The sequence below is a fragment of the Filicampus tigris genome, chromosome 12 (genome assembly GCF_054856515.1).
Source record: "Filicampus tigris isolate MCC_2025a chromosome 12, RoL_Ftig_1.0, whole genome shotgun sequence".
In the NCBI taxonomy this organism is placed as follows: Eukaryota; Metazoa; Chordata; class Actinopteri; order Syngnathiformes; family Syngnathidae; genus Filicampus; species Filicampus tigris.
In genome coordinates this window covers 14415379-14434918 of record NC_141228.1, presented here as the reverse complement: position 1 = coordinate 14434918, position 19540 = coordinate 14415379, and the positions used below count along the sequence as shown (strand labels likewise).

The following is a 19540-nucleotide window of genomic DNA, read 5'->3' as shown; positions in this document are numbered from 1 at the left end:
GTGGTAGACTGTCAAAGTTCCTCTGTGTTTTCTACTTTCAAATTCACCTTCAAAATATATACAGTTATCTTAGCTTAGCTTAAAAAAGTAGAACAATAACGCACTTAGCGCTGCCCATGTAAGTCTCGGTGTATGTTGTGCTGTACAAACATACAAATGCAACCGTTTTTGCGACTTTTTGCCATTTATCATAGTTATCATAGCGTAATTGTTGGCAAATATGCATATTTCCCCATATATGGTCTAATCATCGACATTACTTAATTCATGGATACTAATGCGTGATAACTTTTCATGATTTGAAGGCATCTGGGTCAAACATGCAATGCAATGTAATGCACAGACATTTTTCGTGCCTGGCCTGGAATTTTATAATGATTTGCCCCCTGTTCTGTGTAATATGTGATAAACAAGGCCTGATTGTATGCTTCATCCTTGAGCCTCTTTAACTCAGAGAAAGTCTTGCATTAGAACCCTTGACAGACGAGTTGCCATTTATCCACTTTTGTCTTTTACACAGAACTCATTTAAGATGGATTTTGCCCTAACTCTGTGTGTGTTCACACAGCGTACCACAATTCGATAATTAGATGACATCAGCAGCCATGACCTGGTGTGGTGTTGAAAATACTTGTCGTACAGTGACAATTGCTTTCGACACAACAGAGAGGGAGAAGTAAATGTCAGGTGTTAAATCTCACACTCCAGTTCCAGCAACACCCTGACACGCAGGCTTTGTTCCGCCTCTGTTTCAGGTCTCATACTACCTCTGGGTTGACTTTGTCGCCCCGTTCCTTGCTGGGGCTGATATTATTATTATTATTATTATTATTTATAATAATAGTAATAATGTATTTTATTTGTATGGAACAGCAACATGAAAAAGTATCTTTTTACATGCGGTGTGAAAGGGGCTTTTATCTCGTCAACTCAATTTTATTCATATGTCCCCAATTCACAACAGATGTTAACGCACTTTACATAGGCCAAGAACCACATCCTTAACAAGACGCCAACGGAATACCAAATGAGCAATCACTAAGCGATGGAAGCAAGTAAAAGCTCCCTCTAAGCAAGAAATATAAAACACTACCTCATCTGCATCTTGCTGACGTGGATTTTGACATATATTGGCTAGTGGGTTAGTGTTTTGGAACATATCCCTCACGATGAACAGCCATTTACTATATTGTTTACATTAATAGTGCTGGTGATGAGCAGTAATAATGGTATTACTAGTACAACCAAATTGAATATTGCAGATGTAAAAAGTTCAGCTGTTGTTGGCTGCAATCGTGGAAGAACACGCACCTACTAGATGAAAGGAGAAAAGGAGCAACAAATGTAGTAGCAGTGTTGTTGACTGCCGTTGTCTGCGTTGTTACCACGTGCAATGTCGTCCTTTTAGAGGGCGTTGCTGCTGGAGCAGCGGTCTCAGTGGCGCAGGACTCTCATCCAGGCTTTCAGGGAGGGCAAGATGATCCTGGGGAAGACCAACTCCAAGGACTTCAAACTCAACCTTTATCCCTACCTCTGTCTGCTAGAGGACAACGACTACGTGGATATCATGATACAGGTAATGCAGCCCGCTCAACGAAAAGCCAGACTGTGGATGTTCAAGGCAGTCCTGTGATTGGTCGACTCACACGACTCACTACTTGCTGCTGTGACTTGTGTCCTACCAGAGTGTTTCCAGTATGCCTCCCAGCGGAGAGTCCTTGATGATTATGGCCAAAGATTTGGGCATCCGCGTCTACACCAAGTACTCGGTCTACCACAAATACAGAAATCAGATGGTGGAAAAGCTGGGCAACATTTACAAAGCTTACACAGACTTGCTAGCCAAAGACACCAAGGTCTACAAAAAAAAAAAAAGATAAAGTTTTACCAGAACTGTTTCTTGGAATCATGTCATTACTTTGTGCTTGATTCGACAATGAACCGTTCTGACTTCTCCTTCCAGGCGTACAACGTCCTTCCCAGGGAGGAGTGGCGCAAGCTGGAAACGGAACACCCATCAGGGCCCACGCTCCAAGGTTGCGAATCTTCCTGGCCGTACTTAGTTATGTTGGATCTGGGAACGTACCTGCTGGATTTGATGGTCAAGAACCTTAAAATCAATAGTGACATCCTGAGCTCGGCCTACGAGAGGAAGCACATCCCCGTCCTTTACCACATTTACACGTTTCGCAGCACCCGACAGGTATCATGTCCACACATCTCTGCCAGAGGAGTCCCTCTCTCCGTGACAATGTATTTTGATTTCGAGCTTACGTCATGTTGCTAGTTGATATTGAACGCTCGACCGAATTTTTTTATGACACGTTAATCGATTAATTGATCCCAACCCCCTCATCTCAGGTCGATCAGATTCAGTGACTTGACATCCAGCGAGTGAGGGAGAGACCTTTTCAAGGACTAATAATGACTGGAAGCATCTGAATACACTTGACCCTGGCTTTTTTTTTGTCACTCTTAAGTCAGTGTCACCTTTTGCACCCTAATATCCAGCGCGGCGCTCCCACGACGGCGAATTATAAAACCGCTTACCCTCCCGCGCAAAAATCCAGGCTAATCCCTTTTTTTTAGTGTCTCCTTCTTAATTGGCTTGCTGATTGGCTGTCACCAGACTCTGCAGGAGGGTGAAGTGACCATGTCATGGGAAAGCGCGAGGGAAGTCTTTGGAGACTTGATGTACGACTAGGAGATAACTGAGTTTTCACCTTGCGCTTACGAAGCAGTTCTTCCCGTCGCTGCCTTTGCCGTGACTCGTCCCCCCATCTTTTCTGTTGCTCTTTTTGGAGGTCGGCTCGTCAGGGGAGCTGCCTAATGACTTTACGACACAGCATGATAGTCTGAGTGGTGCAAAGCAATGTTGTGCTTATTTATTTTTTGCTGTCAGGTTGTTGTATTTCTTCCAACAAGACTATTTAGAGCGCATTAATTTTAAAGCCGTAGCCCGAAGAAACTACAGTATATTAACAACAGTGGGGTAAATCAATTTTGTGGTTGTAATTCTGAGCATTTTTTGTTGACATCGTGCGTAGGCATTAAATAGGGTTGTGTTCATTATTAGTGGCACATCTTTGTCTTTATTTGACGATGCACCCCATCAATTTTTTGTCCTATAGTGATTTAGCTCTTATAGTTAGGGGTGAGCTGGAGTCGGTCCCATCTGACTTTGGGCAAGAGGTGTAGTACGCTGTGGATTGTGCTGCCTGCCAATTGTAGGCCAGGAGACCAACAACCACTGGCACTTATATTCACACCTGGACATTTTAGAGCCACAGTTAAAATTACAGCTCTAAAATGACCTTTTTAGAAATATTTGGGTAAAAAAAAAAAAACAGCATTTTTTTCCCCATTGAACACAATCTATTTTATTTGTAAACTAAATATAGAATATTTGGTACAGAATAAACGTGTACCATGGTAAGTTTAATTAAATAAATGTTAACTGTTCTTTAAATTCAGCCACTTTCGGTCGCATGGCTCGGTGTGGCGGGCTCTAGATGCATGTTTTTGGAATATGCGATGAAGCCGGAGTAACCGGGATTTTCATCAGAAACAAATTGTTTCCTTCCTTTTAGTGTGACTGTTATTTTAGGGCGGTGCGTAATTTGAAGTTTCTTCAAGTGCTGTAATTGGATTTGATGAACTTGTCTCTCTCCCCTCAGGTGGGCTTCATCAAGCCCCACCCCATCCTGACCCAAATGCAGCAGGAGGCCGTGGAGACTAAACTGACCTTCGACTCCTCCGTGATGCCAATGCGCTGCCCTCCTGTACCCTGGACCTCGGCCAAGTTTGGTGCCTACCTGCTGACCCCCACCAAGCTGATGCGCAGCGTGAATGGGGCGACCCAGCACGAAGAGTTGTTGGAGGGATGCCAGAACCTTCACCCAATCCTGGACTCCCTTAACCAGCTGGGTAACTGTGCCTGGAGGATCAACAAACCTCTCTTGGACATCATCATCTCCATCTTTAATGATCGCGGGAACGAAAAGCTCAACATCCCTCCTCCCCTGTCAGAGGCCCCCAAAATTCCCTTTTTCAACCCGCAGGACCCCTCTTTCACTGGCAGCGACAAGGCCCACATGAAGCGAGAGGTGATCAATGCCAGAAGGAAAGTCAAGGAGATGCACAGCCTGCGCATGGACGCTCTCTATAAACTCTCAATCGCCAACCACATAAGGGACGAGGTCTTCTGGTTCCCGCATAATATGGATTTCCGGGGACGCACGTACCCCTGTCCTCCATACTTCAATCACCTCGGAAGTGACGTGACCCGCTCCATCTTGCTCTTCGCAGAGGGGAAGCCGCTCGGGCCAAAGGGGCTGGACTGGCTCAAGATCCACTTAGTCAATCTGACAGGCTTGAAGAAGAGGAGCTCACTGCAAGAAAGGCTAGAGTACGGCAATTCTCTCATGGAGGACATTCTGGACTCTGCTGACCATCCCTTGAATGTGCGTCTATCTTTATTACTGTTTGCTTCACATTATGTGTCAGCAAAACAGAGGCAGATGTGCTAACTGGGACCTGACCGATAAAGATTTTTTGAGGCAGATACCGATTCCGATGTTTGGAAGGGTAAAATCTGATAACCGATTAATCGGCTGAGTAATTAAAAACATATATAATTAATCAAATACATTTTGGGGGGCCTCTTTATCCTTACAACAATAAATATATGAAATACAGGCAGAACATTTGACTGGTTTACAATACTTTGACAAGGAGCAAAATATATTTTTAGCCAGTGGGGGCATGTTTGAATATCATATCTTTGTCATATGTTGTAATGTTTAAAAAAGAAAATCTGTAGGAAAAAATCTGAAGTATTTTGCCAGTTTTTAAACTGCTGTACTGTTGCTAACAACTAGGGCGCTTTGCTGATGATTTTCCATAATATACCCCCAAAACTCTTTTATGATGAACCACAAATGTAATTTAAAACATTAAAGCGGAAGTCAACCCAAACATATTTTTTTCAAGAATATGTTCCCAGCAAGCCCACTAGTTGAAACACGGCATTCTGATTAATTTTGCGTTTGTGGAATATGAGTTAAGCAGCAAAATGCACTCGTTTTTAGACATCTCTGGGGGCGGCCATTTTGTCACTTCTGTCGACTGAAATGACATCACTACTGCTCGCAACGACCAATCACGGCTGACCTGTTCTCTAAATCTGAGCCGTGACCATATGTAAAACAGCTCGCCAATCAGTGGTTTACCTGCCTCACGATTAGCACTAACAGCAAATATATAATGCAGTATAGTCTTCCTTTCTTTACTACATTTTTAAAGTTCTGCTGTACTTCCCAACCATTATAACCAAAGTAACGGTTTGTATATTGGCTCAATATAAAATATGTATGCAGGGTAACGTGCTTCATGCTTGTGTTTGTCTCCTCAGGGTAAGAAATGGTGGATGAATGCAGATGAGCCGTGGCAAGCTCTCGCCTCCTGCATGGAGATCGCCAGCGCCGTGCGATCTCCGGACCCGACGCAGTTCATCTCTCATTTTCCTGTGCACCAGGTACCATCAGTGTTTTCCATCCATCCATTTTCAATAGCGCTTGTCCACATTTGGGTCGCAGGTGAGCTGGAGCCTATCCCACCTGGCTTTTACACATGGCTTCTGAAAATGTTTGAAAGTGACAGCTCGAGTTATGACTCTGAATAGCAGATAAATGTGCTGAATAGTCACGTCATCATATTATTACGTTTGCATGCAATTGATTGTTTTATATATATATTGTTGACAACAAATCAAATAGAAATCAAAAATCACCGGGTCACTCAAATGTCTCAGTTCACAGTCCAACTATTGTTTAATTTTTGGGGAAAAAATTGCTTCTAACACCTGCTGTGAAGGAATGGATTGAAAGGAAAATCCAAAATTGTTACATATTTTCTGCCAAAATGAAAAGAAAAATAGCATTTGGCAAGAAACACTTTAGTGGGCCGCAAAGTGATGCAGCAGGCCAATTGTGGTCCCCGGGCCATGAGTTTGTTACCTCTGAGTTAGCGTGCATGTTTTTGGAAGTAACCGAGGAAAACTCATGTAAACAAAACACGTCACAGAAAGGGGGGCCATCAAGGTTTCGAAAATAGTTTGCTGGCACTGACTGGTGGGATCATTACTTTCACTTTCTAATCCTCTGGAAATATGATATTCATTAGCAGTGGTTAACTCGATGGGCAGCATATGAACCGGAGTACATTTCTTCTGTCATGAATCTAGCCAACAAATTTTGCTTTTTACTACCATTCATGTTTTCAGCTACGCTTTAAATGGCACATTAAAATGAACTATTTAAGACGGCCGTAACCTTTTTGGACCATTTTATTGCCGTACCTGGCAATAAAGTGCAAGGTAGCTGCTACTTAATGAATGGACCTAAAAGTCTTCTAAATCAGCTTGTGCATTTAATATCAGCGTTATGCGATGGAGACATAAGATAGATAATAATTAAACCAGAAGTACTGTCCGTTGTTTTTTTGGTTTTCTTTCATCTGTTCAGGCCCGGCGGTTGGGGACCCCTGTTCTAAATCATCCACAGTTTGTCATTCAAAAAACCATTAGACTTCTTCCTTTGTTCTCAATTTCCTGTTTCACAAAATAGACTTTAACTCAAATAGTCTGGCTGTCTGCCCAATGTTGTGACTCTCCGTGTGGTGCGAGTTCTTTAGGAAACCATCGGAATAAAATTGTCAGATTTGAATTGACAAACAAACAAACATAAAAAAAAAGAAAAAACTCCCAGGTTTTACCGAGCCTATCTAGGGACAGAGAATGAAGTCTCCGGAACATTGCCACTTTATTCATGTTGATGAATGTGCACTATCCCCGATGATGAAGCGCGACGTGGAACATGAGGAGCCTGAAGGAAATCGCATGCATCATCAGCTAGACAGCAACCAGGAACATTACAGTTGTATTTACATGGTAGGGCTGAGCGATCTGGGGGAAAATAATCAATTTTGCAAGCAATCTGCTTGCCACGTTTCCATTGCCGTTTGTTAAGACAAGACTGTTTTGCGTGTCAGTATTACCATAAGGTATATTTTTAAGGCTTTAAATTTAAATGAGATTATCGTATTGTCACTACGTATTCTTTTCTGTATTTTTGTTTATCGGCGTAACGTGAGATTTTTTTCTTGTGCCTTGGCTCAATAAAGCCAGCGAAGCACTGCTCTCGGGAGCCATCCTCCTGCCTGAGTGTAATTGTGGAAGCGCTGCTGTATGTAACTCCATCACTTATTTATTTAGCGCTTGCTTTCCTTTTCATATGGAGTGAAAAGCAAGTGGTCCAGCGATACCATCTTGTGTTTTTTGTTTACTTTTGAGGCGCATATCAGCAGCCGCGAGGAGCTTCGCTGATCCCAGCTGTAGTCCACAACGTGATTTAGCTTGACTAGTACAAAGAGTTTGTATTTCCACATTTCTCTCCCCGATGGAGCTTCATGGAGCTTTGCTTATCCCAGCTGTACTCCGCAATGTGGATTTAGCGGTGTAATGACTTTGTACACTATTTCCATAGTTATTTCATTTCGTGTTTGGGTCATAATGTGTAGTGTGAGAAGTTGCTGCTAGATATATTACTTTCGCTCATGTGACCACATTGTAATTGCCCGTAGTATGTTTCGAAAATCGTGTTTTATCATATCGTGGCCCAACGCAATATTAGATCAGCCCTGCTCATTGAAAATGCTCACATAATGCTGTTCTGCTAGGATTACTATGAATTAATTAAAGTGATTAGAATGATGAACGAGGTCCTCAGTTAATTGTCTATCACGCTGGTGGATGCAGCATCCTGTTCATGTTTTAGCTAAGGATTATAACATTAATTATGCATTTAATTATTAATAAATGAATATATCTGAAAACTGGGTAAGTATTGTGTCCTTTTTTTTTATTTGTTTTCCTCAAACTGAGATAACAACCTCGACTGTTTCTTGACACTAGAGCTCTTCAGATTCATCTTTTCTGCGCTTTATACATTCTTTTAATTGTCCATTTCCCCTCCATGCACCCGAACCGCATCCTCCATCCATATTTCTGTTCTCATTTCCATCACTTGGCTGCTTTTAATCTTCCCTACCCGACCGTCTCCTCCAGGACGGCTCCTGCAACGGGCTCCAGCACTACGCTGCGCTTGGTCGAGACGTTATTGGCGCCACGTCAGTCAACCTCATGGCCTGTGACATGCCACAGGACGTGTACAGTGGAGTGGCGCAGCAGGTCAGAGCGCAACTCAACATGACTGCTATTCGCTAGATGGGGAAACAGAGCTATACAATACACTCACAGGTCACAATATTAGGTACAGAAATCAGATACTGTATATTCTCACATTGAAAAAATAACGCTCACTTTTCGTTAAACCGTCATTGATGTATTTAAATGAATACATGTTGCAGTTGTTGTTTACAGAGGTGTAAATGAGTACTGCACTTTACTGATTTTGTCCCCTCTGTTTTACCCAACCAGAAAATCCTATCATATCATGTATGAGGTGGGTCAGAAAAATTCCTGAACTAGTGTCAGAAAAGATGCAGTAATCCCCCCTCCATTTCCAGGGTTACGTTTCAGACCACCCCTGCCATTAGTGTAATACGCAATACAGAAATAAACAAATCCCATTTTTCCAAACCGACAAACTTAATTTATCATCTCACAATTGACATCAATAATCATGCCCAAAGATGTACATTATAAAATTAACCTGTAGCTGTTGCTTTCTGTAGGCATAAAAAGCAGGATTAAAGTGGATATGACATTCAATTATCTTCAGCAAAAACTAGGGTGATCTGAAATACTGTACTTCATGTTTATATAGTGTGTTACCATCTAGTGTTCGACAGTGGAATTACACACAAACTGAACGGAAGGCAGAACAAAATAGCGTTAAACTATAAACTTCACTCCCCTTTGAAGAAATCCTCCTGGAGTTTAACACACTTTCCCAGCCTCCGCTATTCTTTTATGCACTCCTGGAATGATTTTTCCAGATCCTTTAGATTACCATCATCATGGCCATCTTCATGGCATCCACGTTCTTCTCGGCCAGGAACTGTCTGACTGTCCCATATTATAGAGAAAACTTGAAGTTTGTGTTTTGGTTTTGAAATATATTGTTTTGTGACAACAGTTCAGGACATTTTCTGACGCAGTACTGCAAACTACATCTAAAGAGTAAATATATGCTTTTTTTGTGGGGGGGGGGCAGACTCAGCCAGACATTTGTTTTCCTTGCAGAACCCGCACTTTCTTTGGGACAATCTAATTGGAAATTAAGTGGAACAAGCTGTTAGAATACACGTGATCAGATAATCATATATTTGTCCTAAGACATGGGGAAGCAGCATATGGCCCAAGCTACTTTTGAAGGCTCTTTGCATTTTGTGTGCTTTCTCGAGGCAACTTCTCTTTCTGACAATAGATCAACTGAAAAAAACTACTCTTGGTGTTTTCCAGTGTTTGTTTGACTAAAGTAGTATATTGCCACAATAGATAGTGACAATTAGTTTCAACGCAACATGGTGCAAGAAGTGATTGTGCAGTTCTTAACCTTTGTTGCCTTGATTGCATCAAATTGCACTGAGAGTTGGCTGCCTCCTGTTTTCTCACAACAGTGGCAGTGATTGGGCTCCCGCCCAACATGCTTTGTCTTTCAGGTCGAGGAGTTCCGGGCCCGCGATGCTAAGAAGGGCCTGAAGATCGCTCAGGTCCTGGAGGGCTTCATCAACAGGAAAGTGGTCAAGCAGACTGTGATGACCGTGGTCTACGGGGTTACGCGCTACGGGGGAAGGCTCCAGATCGAGAAGCGCCTGAAGGAGATTGATGAATTCCCTCAGGTACAGTAGCGAGGGAGGTAAGGGGAAAGGGGAGGGGGGCGGGGGGTTCCCCTCACGCTGCCGTCGGATTTATTTTTAGCACGGTCTCTGCACAGGATCTTCTCCACTGTATGTGGGGCACTTTGCGCAATGTGCATACTCGCTAGAAGGTGTGAAGCCCTCTCTGCTGAGGACTGTTCTCCTCCTGCTTCTGCACAGTTATCACGCAGATGACGTCTGCTGAGTATATTTTCCATCACGTCACTTTGACCTTGTCGCAGCAGATTAACAAGAACAGCCACTTACAGTATTCACACACGCAATCACAATGCAATGCAGTGAAATATTAGACTTGTTTGGTTGTAAACAGAAGCGGACGGGAACAAACAACAGGCACAAAGGTTCCATTGCGGTCATCGCTCATTCTTCAGGACCGTCTAATCTTCTCAAATCAGTCGCATAATACCAAAAGTTGATCTCATTTCCAGTGCGGATGGAAGCTACGTGGCCGTGCTGCCTATTATCTCACACTCAGGAGTGTGGTTGGCGATGACTTTTGCATCATGTCCCCTAATTGCTTCATCAGGGACTTTTTGAGAAGTGTTATATGTGACTGATGGCAGCAGTGGGCTCCATGGCTGGTAAAGAGTTACTGTAGCTACATAGGAAATAGTCTTAATTAGTCTTAAATCTTCTCTTGCTTTGACAATATATGCACACTCAAAGGTCCAAAGTTAAACTGCAAACAGTGTGGAGTGTAACAATGACGTTGGACTGCAAACCGTCCTCATGCTGTTTCAAATGTTGTAAGACTTCAATTTAGTTAACATCTAAAGGGTTAACTCCACTATTGTGATGTGTGCAAAGTGTACCAATGATAACCACAATAATTGAATTCACTCCAACATAGGAAAGCACCTTCCTGCTATATGATCAAGAAGATTATCTTTGAACACGGTCAACAGTAATCAGTTTTTGGTTCCATGTTTTGCATATTCTGGAAAAGCTGGAAAAAAAAGATGATTATGATTATTTTAGTAAGGTGAAGATATGGCTCAAAGCACAATGACTAGCAAGAATATGACCAGAAAACGACTTAGGATGGTTGATCTGTATTTATTTAATATTATACTGTTGCATATCATCTGTGTCTTTCAGGAATATGTATGGGAAGCATCTCACTACTTGGTGCGACAAGTGTTCAGTGGCCTACAGGAGATGTTTACAGGGACGAGAGAGATCCAGGTGGGTGTGTTAGAGAAAAATCCTCATTCACTCCTCAGTCAAGTCCTCCGAGTCATTGCTAAAATTCTCTCTAAAGTGGTAAAAAAAAAGCACTACAACCTGATGATTGTTTGTCTTGAAATTTGAAATTCTTCATAAACTGGAATCGGTGTCCTTTGTCTTCACTTACCTTTTTCAATTTGAAATGTTGAAACTTAGGATGTCCGCGTTTTTTCGGATACATTCAGTGTCATTCAAAAGACAGTTGGTAGTAGTAGTTTCATTTCAACTGAACTTATTGTTGGAAACTTTACAATATCTAGACCTAGAGTATATACATGCTACTGTATATGGTGTAGGACTGTTGTAATGTAAATTTGCCTGAACAGGCAGCACATCAGGAAATTAGCAGCGGCCACTCGGATGAAATTTGAAAAATATTCGGAACAATCACGACATGTTACGGCCGTGATGAGTTAGCATTGAGTGATTTCCGTAACAGTTGGCAGCCACATAAACTCTAGGCCAATCACAGTTTTGCGCTTGAATGTATTTGTTTGAGGCGCAAAATGCAAATTTTGACTCATGAACTGCGATGCGAAAGCGCTTATTTCGAGCCTTGGGTTTTTGCCGGCAGGAACATATTAATGCATGAATTAATTTCAACTGAGCGCATTTATTTTTTATAAACAATAAATCGAGTTGAAGCCTTAGAGAACGAATTAAACTCGTAAGTCACGGTACCACCGTACAAGGAATTGCCACAACTTTTATGATCAAGTTTTGCTCAAGGGCGCCTCAACGACAACAAAGCTCTCTCCCTCGCAACCCTTAATCATATTTTGTCAGAAGCAATAGGCAAACAAACATTGTTCCACATTTGAAATATACTATAGCCAACTTGTGATGACTAGCTTCCAGCTCCACAGAGTCATATTTTCCTCTTATTAATGACTTGTTCCTGGCATTATTAGGTGAGGAAAAACCGCCAGTGGCGAACATTCGCCACATAGGCTCCATTTATAGCATCATGACTTGCACCTGGTGGGGACTGTGTGCATTATCTTCACAAGCAGAGCGTGGCCCGGTTCACTAATAGAACCGGTGCCCGCCGCTGTGGCGCTCCTCCTTTGGGGATTGAGCGGGGACAGCCCGGGTTTGAGATAAAGAATTTACGGCGGCAAATCAATCCCGCCGCTGACCTCCTTCCTCCCCCGAACACGTCCCATTTATTCTCGGCACACTCTCCCCCTCGGCCCGCCACCTATCAATCCACCCATTGATCAGTCATTCTCTAACTATCTAGTTAGTCCATCCGTCACTCCCCGGCTGTCTCCTTGTCTTTGTTTCTGGCTCAGACAGAGATATAAGATGAGAACGCATTCGCCCCGGGAAAGACTATGATCATCCGTCTTCCTCATAGATGTGTGTGCGTGTGTACGAAGGAACCTACTGGCATTACTAGGGCTTAGAGACAAAATGGGGCTTTACAAGCAACACTGTTGAACTTTGTTGTTTTTGCAATAATCCGTCACCTGTTCCTCAACAGGTCGGCAACAATTGTTTGCCAAAAGGTCATGTAGATGATTTATTGTACAAGAACAAGAACACAAGAACTATTATAAGCCTACTCTTTGAACTGTGTCCCCCGTTTCTAAATGTGCATACCAAAAATAGGCTGTCTAGCTAATTTGATTTATTTATATTAACCCATTAAGCCCGGGAGCGCATAACCGCGTTTCTTCCACTAGAGCCGGGAGCGCTGTTGCGTCTTTTTCTACCTTTCAAACCGGGAGAGAGGATACTTCACTGTCCTTTTTTAATCCAATTCTTTGTCTCTTAGCCAATTTAATTCATCAGAATATACACGTGACGGTGTCGCGAGACCGCGGAGGATGTCGTGGAATTTTTTCGAGCCGTAGGTAGGCTAATGGCGGATGCCGTCGATCGCCGGGAGCTCTGATTAAAGTAAGTAACGGCAGTGCTATATAGACGACGTGCACCACCAGTGGAACCAGTCGAACGTGATATGATATGGTTTGTGGACAATTACGATATTGACGTCTTTGTAACAGAATAGAGGATGGTAATTACCACTCGATTTTTTTTTAAATTAAAATAGTGCTTCTCTTGCACTGACACGTTATTTGTACTGTTTCGATTGAAACAGTAAATAATAATAAATTCTGCCTGTGTGAAAGCCACATGTCTAAGCTCTTTAATTCTTTTAAAATTATGTTTCTGTCTGCTACAGGGGCTGAGATATTAATCATTTTGTAAGTGTTGAATTTCTGGGAGAACTTCAGGTTTTCAAGGGCGACCTTAGGTTTTGGGGAGTTGTTGAGAAAGGCGCTTTAGGCCTTAATGGGTTAGGAGGGTTCGCACAGGTGGTTTGCGTTTTCAAGATTTCAGATGTAGTTTGGTATAAGATCACATACTTTAAATTGCTTGAAATAGTTGACAGTTGCAATAGTATGGAAAGTTTTTAAGGGCCATGTTGCAAAGTGATAAGGAACAGTGAAAAGGAACTGAGGAAGACATTTGTTGAGTTAGGTCTGACAGCTGTTTTTACCAATTTTTTGGGTGCGGAATCCAAACCTTATCTCATTTTTTCTCTACCACATCAAGTTTTTCCCCCCAAAAAACCCCAAAAAACCAGCATGAAATGATATGGAACTGACAATGGTATGCCCATGCTTACAAGGTTAAGAGAAAAGCCAGCACTAATCCTCTTAATTCCGACTATGCAAGCTTTCTGTGTACGGTACAGATATTGATAGTACCGACCTATTGGGAGCTGCACACACCTCTCACCTCATAGTCTCAATTGTGACTGCACAAAGAAGTAGCCACGTAGCTGTAAGATGAGTCCAATCGTAATCAGCTCATCTTACTACAGCCTTACTACAACTAATCAGTGGAATTTTGCTTATCTGCAGGGTAAGCTGTGGAGAAAAAACTTGTGTGCTAGGAAAAAAATGACAGCAATTTTGGAACCAGCATGCCAATTTTAGTTTTAATCGGCATAAAACTCAAAACTCAACAGAATTTTTTTTTCAAATTGTTCCCCAGTGTAATTTTGCCCCTAAAATTACAAATGTATTCACTACTCCATACTACAGTATTGACTTTTTATGACTTTTTCTAGTAAAAATACAATTTTCAAACAGACTTTTTTCCTCATTAAACACTACCCTGTTACCGTCTTGTTTTTCTTGTCAAAGCACAATATGCTTCTATGTATTTGAGTCCCGCGCTTATTGTTTGAGTGTGGTCTATGTGTGTTTCAGGTCTGGTTGACGGAGAGCGCCAGGCGCATATCCAAGGCGGGACACACCGTGCAGTGGGTGACCCCCCTGGGTTTGCCCATCATCCAGCCCTACCACCGCACACGTAACCAAGTGGTAAGCAAACGTACAGAGGCGCTATGAGTAAAGTTGGCACTATTCTTATCTCTGGTTTTACATGATGGCGCTCTCTGCTTTCATTTGTCTTTTTTTTTCTATATAAAGTTTCCTCCACTGGGCTAAGCAATGCTATCTCACTTCTTTCATCAATTTGTTAATTACAGTGTTTCTTGACCTTTATTGAAATAAGGCACATATTTTACATTAGAAAAATCTCACGGCGCAACACGCAAGTCACTTAAAGCAGAAGTCAACCCAAATATATATTTTCTTCAAGAATATGTTCTATGGAGGCCCATTAGTTGAAACAAGGCATTCTGATAAATATTGCATTTGTGGAATAAGAGTTAATCTACACGTTGTTAGCCATCTCTGGGGGCGGCCATTTTGTAAACTTCTGTCACCTGAAAATGACATCACAACTGCTCAGGGCTCAGGCAACGACCAATCACAGCTCACCTGTTTTCTGATCTGAGCCCTGAGCATCTGTGATGTCATTTTCAGTCGACAGAAGTGACAAAATGGCGCCCCCTGAGATAGCTAAAAAGGGGTGGATTTTGCTGCTTAATTCATATTCCACAAATGCAATATTAATCAGAATGTGGTGTTTCAACTAGTGGGCCTGCATAGAACCTATTCTTGAAAACATATGTTTGGGTCGACTTCCACTTTAACGTACAAAGTATCCGGTATACTGAAATAATATTCTTGTGTTAATTTACTCACAAATTACTTCCTAAGTGTTGTGTCTGGGCTTGTTTAGTGGAACACTAAGCTGATATACTCACAACAATCGAAGAAAGGCACAAACAGGTATCTTAAATAATCATTTTTAGGCCAATTTAGTGAAATTGGATCATTTGCCCTGGCAGACCTAATGAAGGCTTAAGACACGCTTAGAGTGCCTTTTGAGACTCACTGCGTTAGCCCAACTGTCAGAACAGTCAGTCAGAAGGGTATCTAATGTTGCTTGAGCAAAACGAAAAAAACAGAGAGAGAATTATTTGCACTTTTCATGCAGGGAAAGAAAAAGAACATGGATTCTTGCTGAAGCCACAAAATAAATGTTTCACAGCCAATTCATGGCCAACTTCGTGCTTCACTCACTGTGCTCTGGCAAGGATTGAGAAACACTCATTTGGATGGTTGCTACTGCCAATGTGTCGAGTCCAAATACATTTTACATGTGCTGTTATTAGCCTTTTTTTGGATCGTTATGTTGAATATTGAATTCTTCTGTCTTGCTTGCCACTGTACTGTATCCACTTTCTTGACTTGAGAAATATTGTATCACTTCAACCCCCTAGTGAGTCAACGAGACTCACTTCCTGTACTCTCGAAACTTAACCGCCCCTCTGTAATGAACCCACCCAACCCTTATGTATTTCAAAATGGACATTAATTTTGTCCCAAAATGTGCTTTTGCACTATAACTATTTTGTTGGTTTTGCAGTAAAAGACATGAAGGATTTATATAACCGTATTTCACATCTCTTAGCTCGCCTGGCTTTTTGTTCATTCTCAACGGGTACATTTCCAACATGCGGGGATGCTTTCCCAAGCCAGAGTGCTCCGGCTAGAATGTCCAGGTCCTGATAGGTTGGGTGTTGGAGAGTGCAGCGCTGATGGTGGCGTGCGATTGGCATGAGTGGCCCCCACTGTAATGGAGCTCCACAACATCATTAGAGTTGTTTGTCACTGTGGAGAGGCTGACAGTGGCGCGTCTGAGAGATAAATGTCAGCGTGCCAGCATGCCTGTAGGATAGCGCGCCAGGGTGTGTGCGCGTGTGCGTGCGTGTGTTTATGATTAGTAATTCCTTGTGTTGTAGCAGCATTTCAGTCCTCGTTTTGGATAACACAAGTGTTTGTTAAATCTTTGGGGAAAGTTTACATAGGCTTTAAGCTGCAAGTGCCTTATCCCGATTTAGTTCCTACTTATATTAGTACTGTTTTTTTTTACAATCTATTTATACACACATTATATTTATAAATAGAGAGAGAGAGTGAGAGAGAGATGAACATGAGACAAAAGTTCAAAGAGCACCTTTTGTTTGAAGACACCCACTTTTGAAGTGTGCAAAAGTATTGGAACAGATATTATTCAAATGTTAAAGCGGAAGTCAACCCAAGCATATTTTTTTCAAGAATATGTTCCCAGCAGGCCCACTAGTTGAAACACAGCATTCTGATTAATTTTGCGTAAATTGAGTAGCAAAATGCACTTGTTTTTAGCCATCTCCGGGGGTGGCCATTTTGTCTTCTGTCGACTGAAAATGACATCACAACTGCTTACAACGACCAATCACAGCTGACCTATTCTCTGAATCTGAGCCGTGATTGGTCGTTGTGAGCAGTTGTGATGTCATTTTCAGTCGACAGAAGACAAAATGGCCGCCCCCAGAGATGGCTAAAAACGAGTGGATTAACACTTATTCCACAAATGCAATATTTATCAGAATGCCCTGTTTCAACTAGTGGGCTTGCATAAAACATATTCATGAAAAAAATATGTTTGCGTTGACTTCCGCTTTAACTGTCTTAAAGTGAATACCAATTAGTATTTGGTGGCATAACCTTACTTGCAATAACTGCATCAAGCCTGCGACCCATTGACTTCACCAGACTCTTGCATTCTTCATTTCCAGGCCTTTACTGCAGCCTCATTCAGTTCTACTTTCTCCCTTCGGTGTCCTCGTCAGGATGGGAAATGCATGCATGCGCAGCAAAGACACTTAATATGAATATTTCAACACAAAGGCATTTGTCATATGTTTGACAAAAAAAACAAGCGATAGGTGACCCGCGATCTAGCAGGGCATTACGGTGCTGTCACTTGAACCAGTTTTAGAGTATGTGAGGGATTTATATCCCCGGGCTTATTAAGATAAGATAAGATAAGATAAGAATGCCTTTATTGATCCCACAGTGGGGAAATTTTCGTTGTTACAGTAGCAAAGATATAGGTCACACAGGGGCGGCGGCATAATGTGGCCATTAATGTATAACATTGACGGCAAACATTTAGAATCAAACCTATGTAGATATACGCAGTAACATGTGTATATACACATGTGTATACACACCAACCTACATCTACATAAAAAATATGAGGAACACTCATTTCGGCCTGTACATAGTACAGAGGAAAAAATACTCTAAGTGACAGTGCTGCAGTGCTGTAGTGAAATGTAAGGAACAGCATTGGATAAAAATAAAACTAGACTAACAGTAGTGGGGAATGTTGAGTATTGCACGGTATTACAGTAGTGGGGAATATTGGGTATTGCACGATACGAGCTCAGGTGCAGGACTGCACAATTGCACTAATGACCGCCAGTTTGTAGAGACTACACAATGTTCTTGTTAAAGAGTCTGACAGCAGCAGGCAAGAAGGAACGGCGGAATCTCTCCTTTGCACAGCGAGGGTGTAACAGTCTGTCACTGAAGGTGCTATGGAGTGCTGTTAGGGTGCCCTGGAGGGGGTGGTCCGGGTTGCCCAGCATTGATGACAGCTTGGCCAACATCCTCCTGTCCCCCACCGAGTCCACAGAGTCCAGGGAGCAGCCCAGGACAGAGCCGGCCCTCTTGACCAGTTTGTCCAGCCGCTTCTTGTCCCGGGCCGAGACGCCGCCTGCCCAGGTGACCACTCCCTGGAAGATGACCGATGCAACCACCGAGTCATAAAAGTTCCTGAGGAGTGTCCCCTGAACCCCAAAAGACCTCAGTCTCCTGAGTAGGAAGAGTCTGCTCTGACTCTTCCTATAGAGGGCGTCTGTGTTGTCGCACCAGTCCAGTTTATTGTTCAGATGAACACCCAGGTACTTGTAAGTTGAGACTCTCTCAACATCTGTTCCCCGGATATTCACTGGTGCAGGTGAAGAGTGCTGGCGCCTACCGAAATCCACCACCATTTCTTTGGATTTCCCCGCATTGATCAGGAGGCGGTTCTGCTGGCACCAATCCACAAAACCCTGAGTAAGTTCTCTGTACTCCCGATCATCTCCGCCTGTGATGAGGCCGACAATCGCAGAGTCGTCAGAGAACTTCTGCAGGTGACAGGTAGGGGTGTTGTAGTTGAAGTCCGAGGTGTAGAGGGTGAACAGGAAGGGAGCCAAGACAGTTCCCTGTGGGGCCCCCGTGCTGCAGAGGAGCACGTCAGACACACAGCGAAATAAATGGACGCGCACGTACTGTATAGCAGATGCCAGATACTTTCAGGTAGCAAGGCTTGAAAGCTTGCCCACTGTGCTGTCCTCTCTTAAGTATGACATCAAGCAGAGGGTTGCATCAGAAGGGGGGAGTGACACCTCACAAGGAGGTGCAAGAGAGCTGCGCTGACAGATGGTGGCTCCCCCGAGGGTCCATCTCTCATCCCTCACTTTCTTCTGATTGGTTCTGCTTGGCTTAATGTCCAGCATGGACAAGGAGGCCGATCAGCCCTTTGAAGCTTTAGTATTAGCGCACACACCGATGAAGTGTCAATGAAATAGTGTCACACACCACTTGCTTTATCCTCTGCTATAATAACACTCTAATCCAGTTGCATCACTGCGCAACAAAAATGAAAGTAACTTGCAGAAGGGTCACTTTCCCCCCCCCCCCCACGCATAGGTGGATTAAATTCAATCTCCCAGTCCCCTCTCTGCTTCTTCAATCCAAGGCCATTGTGTTGCCGGGGGGGTCATTTGTAATTAGACGAGGGATAGGATTGCAAAATGAGGAGCCAGGCACTGTAAGAAAACCTGTTGGGAAAAGTGGCTGCATCATCATCGTCATCGTCGCACGAGTTGTGTTATGGCTCTTTGCTGATGGTATTCTTGGATGATTGCCCAAGTTACAGTGTGTCCCATAAAGTCGACCCAAAATATATTTTTCTAGAATATGTTCTAAGCAGGCCCACTAGTGTAAACACGGCACTCGGATTAATATTGTGTTTGTGGAATATAAATTAAGCAGCAAAATGCACCCACTTTTTGCCATCTCAGAGGGCGGCCATTTCGTCACTGCTGTCGACTGACATCGAAGTTGCTCAGGGCTCGGATAACGACCAACCACGGCTCACCTGT

At 42.8% G+C, this 19540-nt stretch overlaps 1 protein-coding gene across 2 annotated transcripts in view; it reads left to right on the top strand.

Moving 5' to 3' along the window:
- polrmt (polymerase (RNA) mitochondrial (DNA directed)) overlaps positions 1 to 19540 on the top strand; it is a 40440-nt gene that overhangs the window by 10299 nt on the left and 10601 nt on the right. For both annotated transcript variants that reach the window (XM_086046983.1, XM_086046984.1), the window contains exons 7-15: positions 1409 to 1576; positions 1686 to 1856; positions 1964 to 2203; positions 3678 to 4463; positions 5414 to 5536; positions 8126 to 8248; positions 9685 to 9864; positions 11002 to 11088; positions 14358 to 14471. In XM_086046983.1, coding sequence (XP_085903109.1) covers positions 1409 to 1576; positions 1686 to 1856; positions 1964 to 2203; positions 3678 to 4463; positions 5414 to 5536; positions 8126 to 8248; positions 9685 to 9864; positions 11002 to 11088; positions 14358 to 14471 — 1992 coding nt within the window. The remainder of the gene's footprint in view (positions 1 to 1408; positions 1577 to 1685; positions 1857 to 1963; positions 2204 to 3677; positions 4464 to 5413; positions 5537 to 8125; positions 8249 to 9684; positions 9865 to 11001; positions 11089 to 14357; positions 14472 to 19540) is intronic.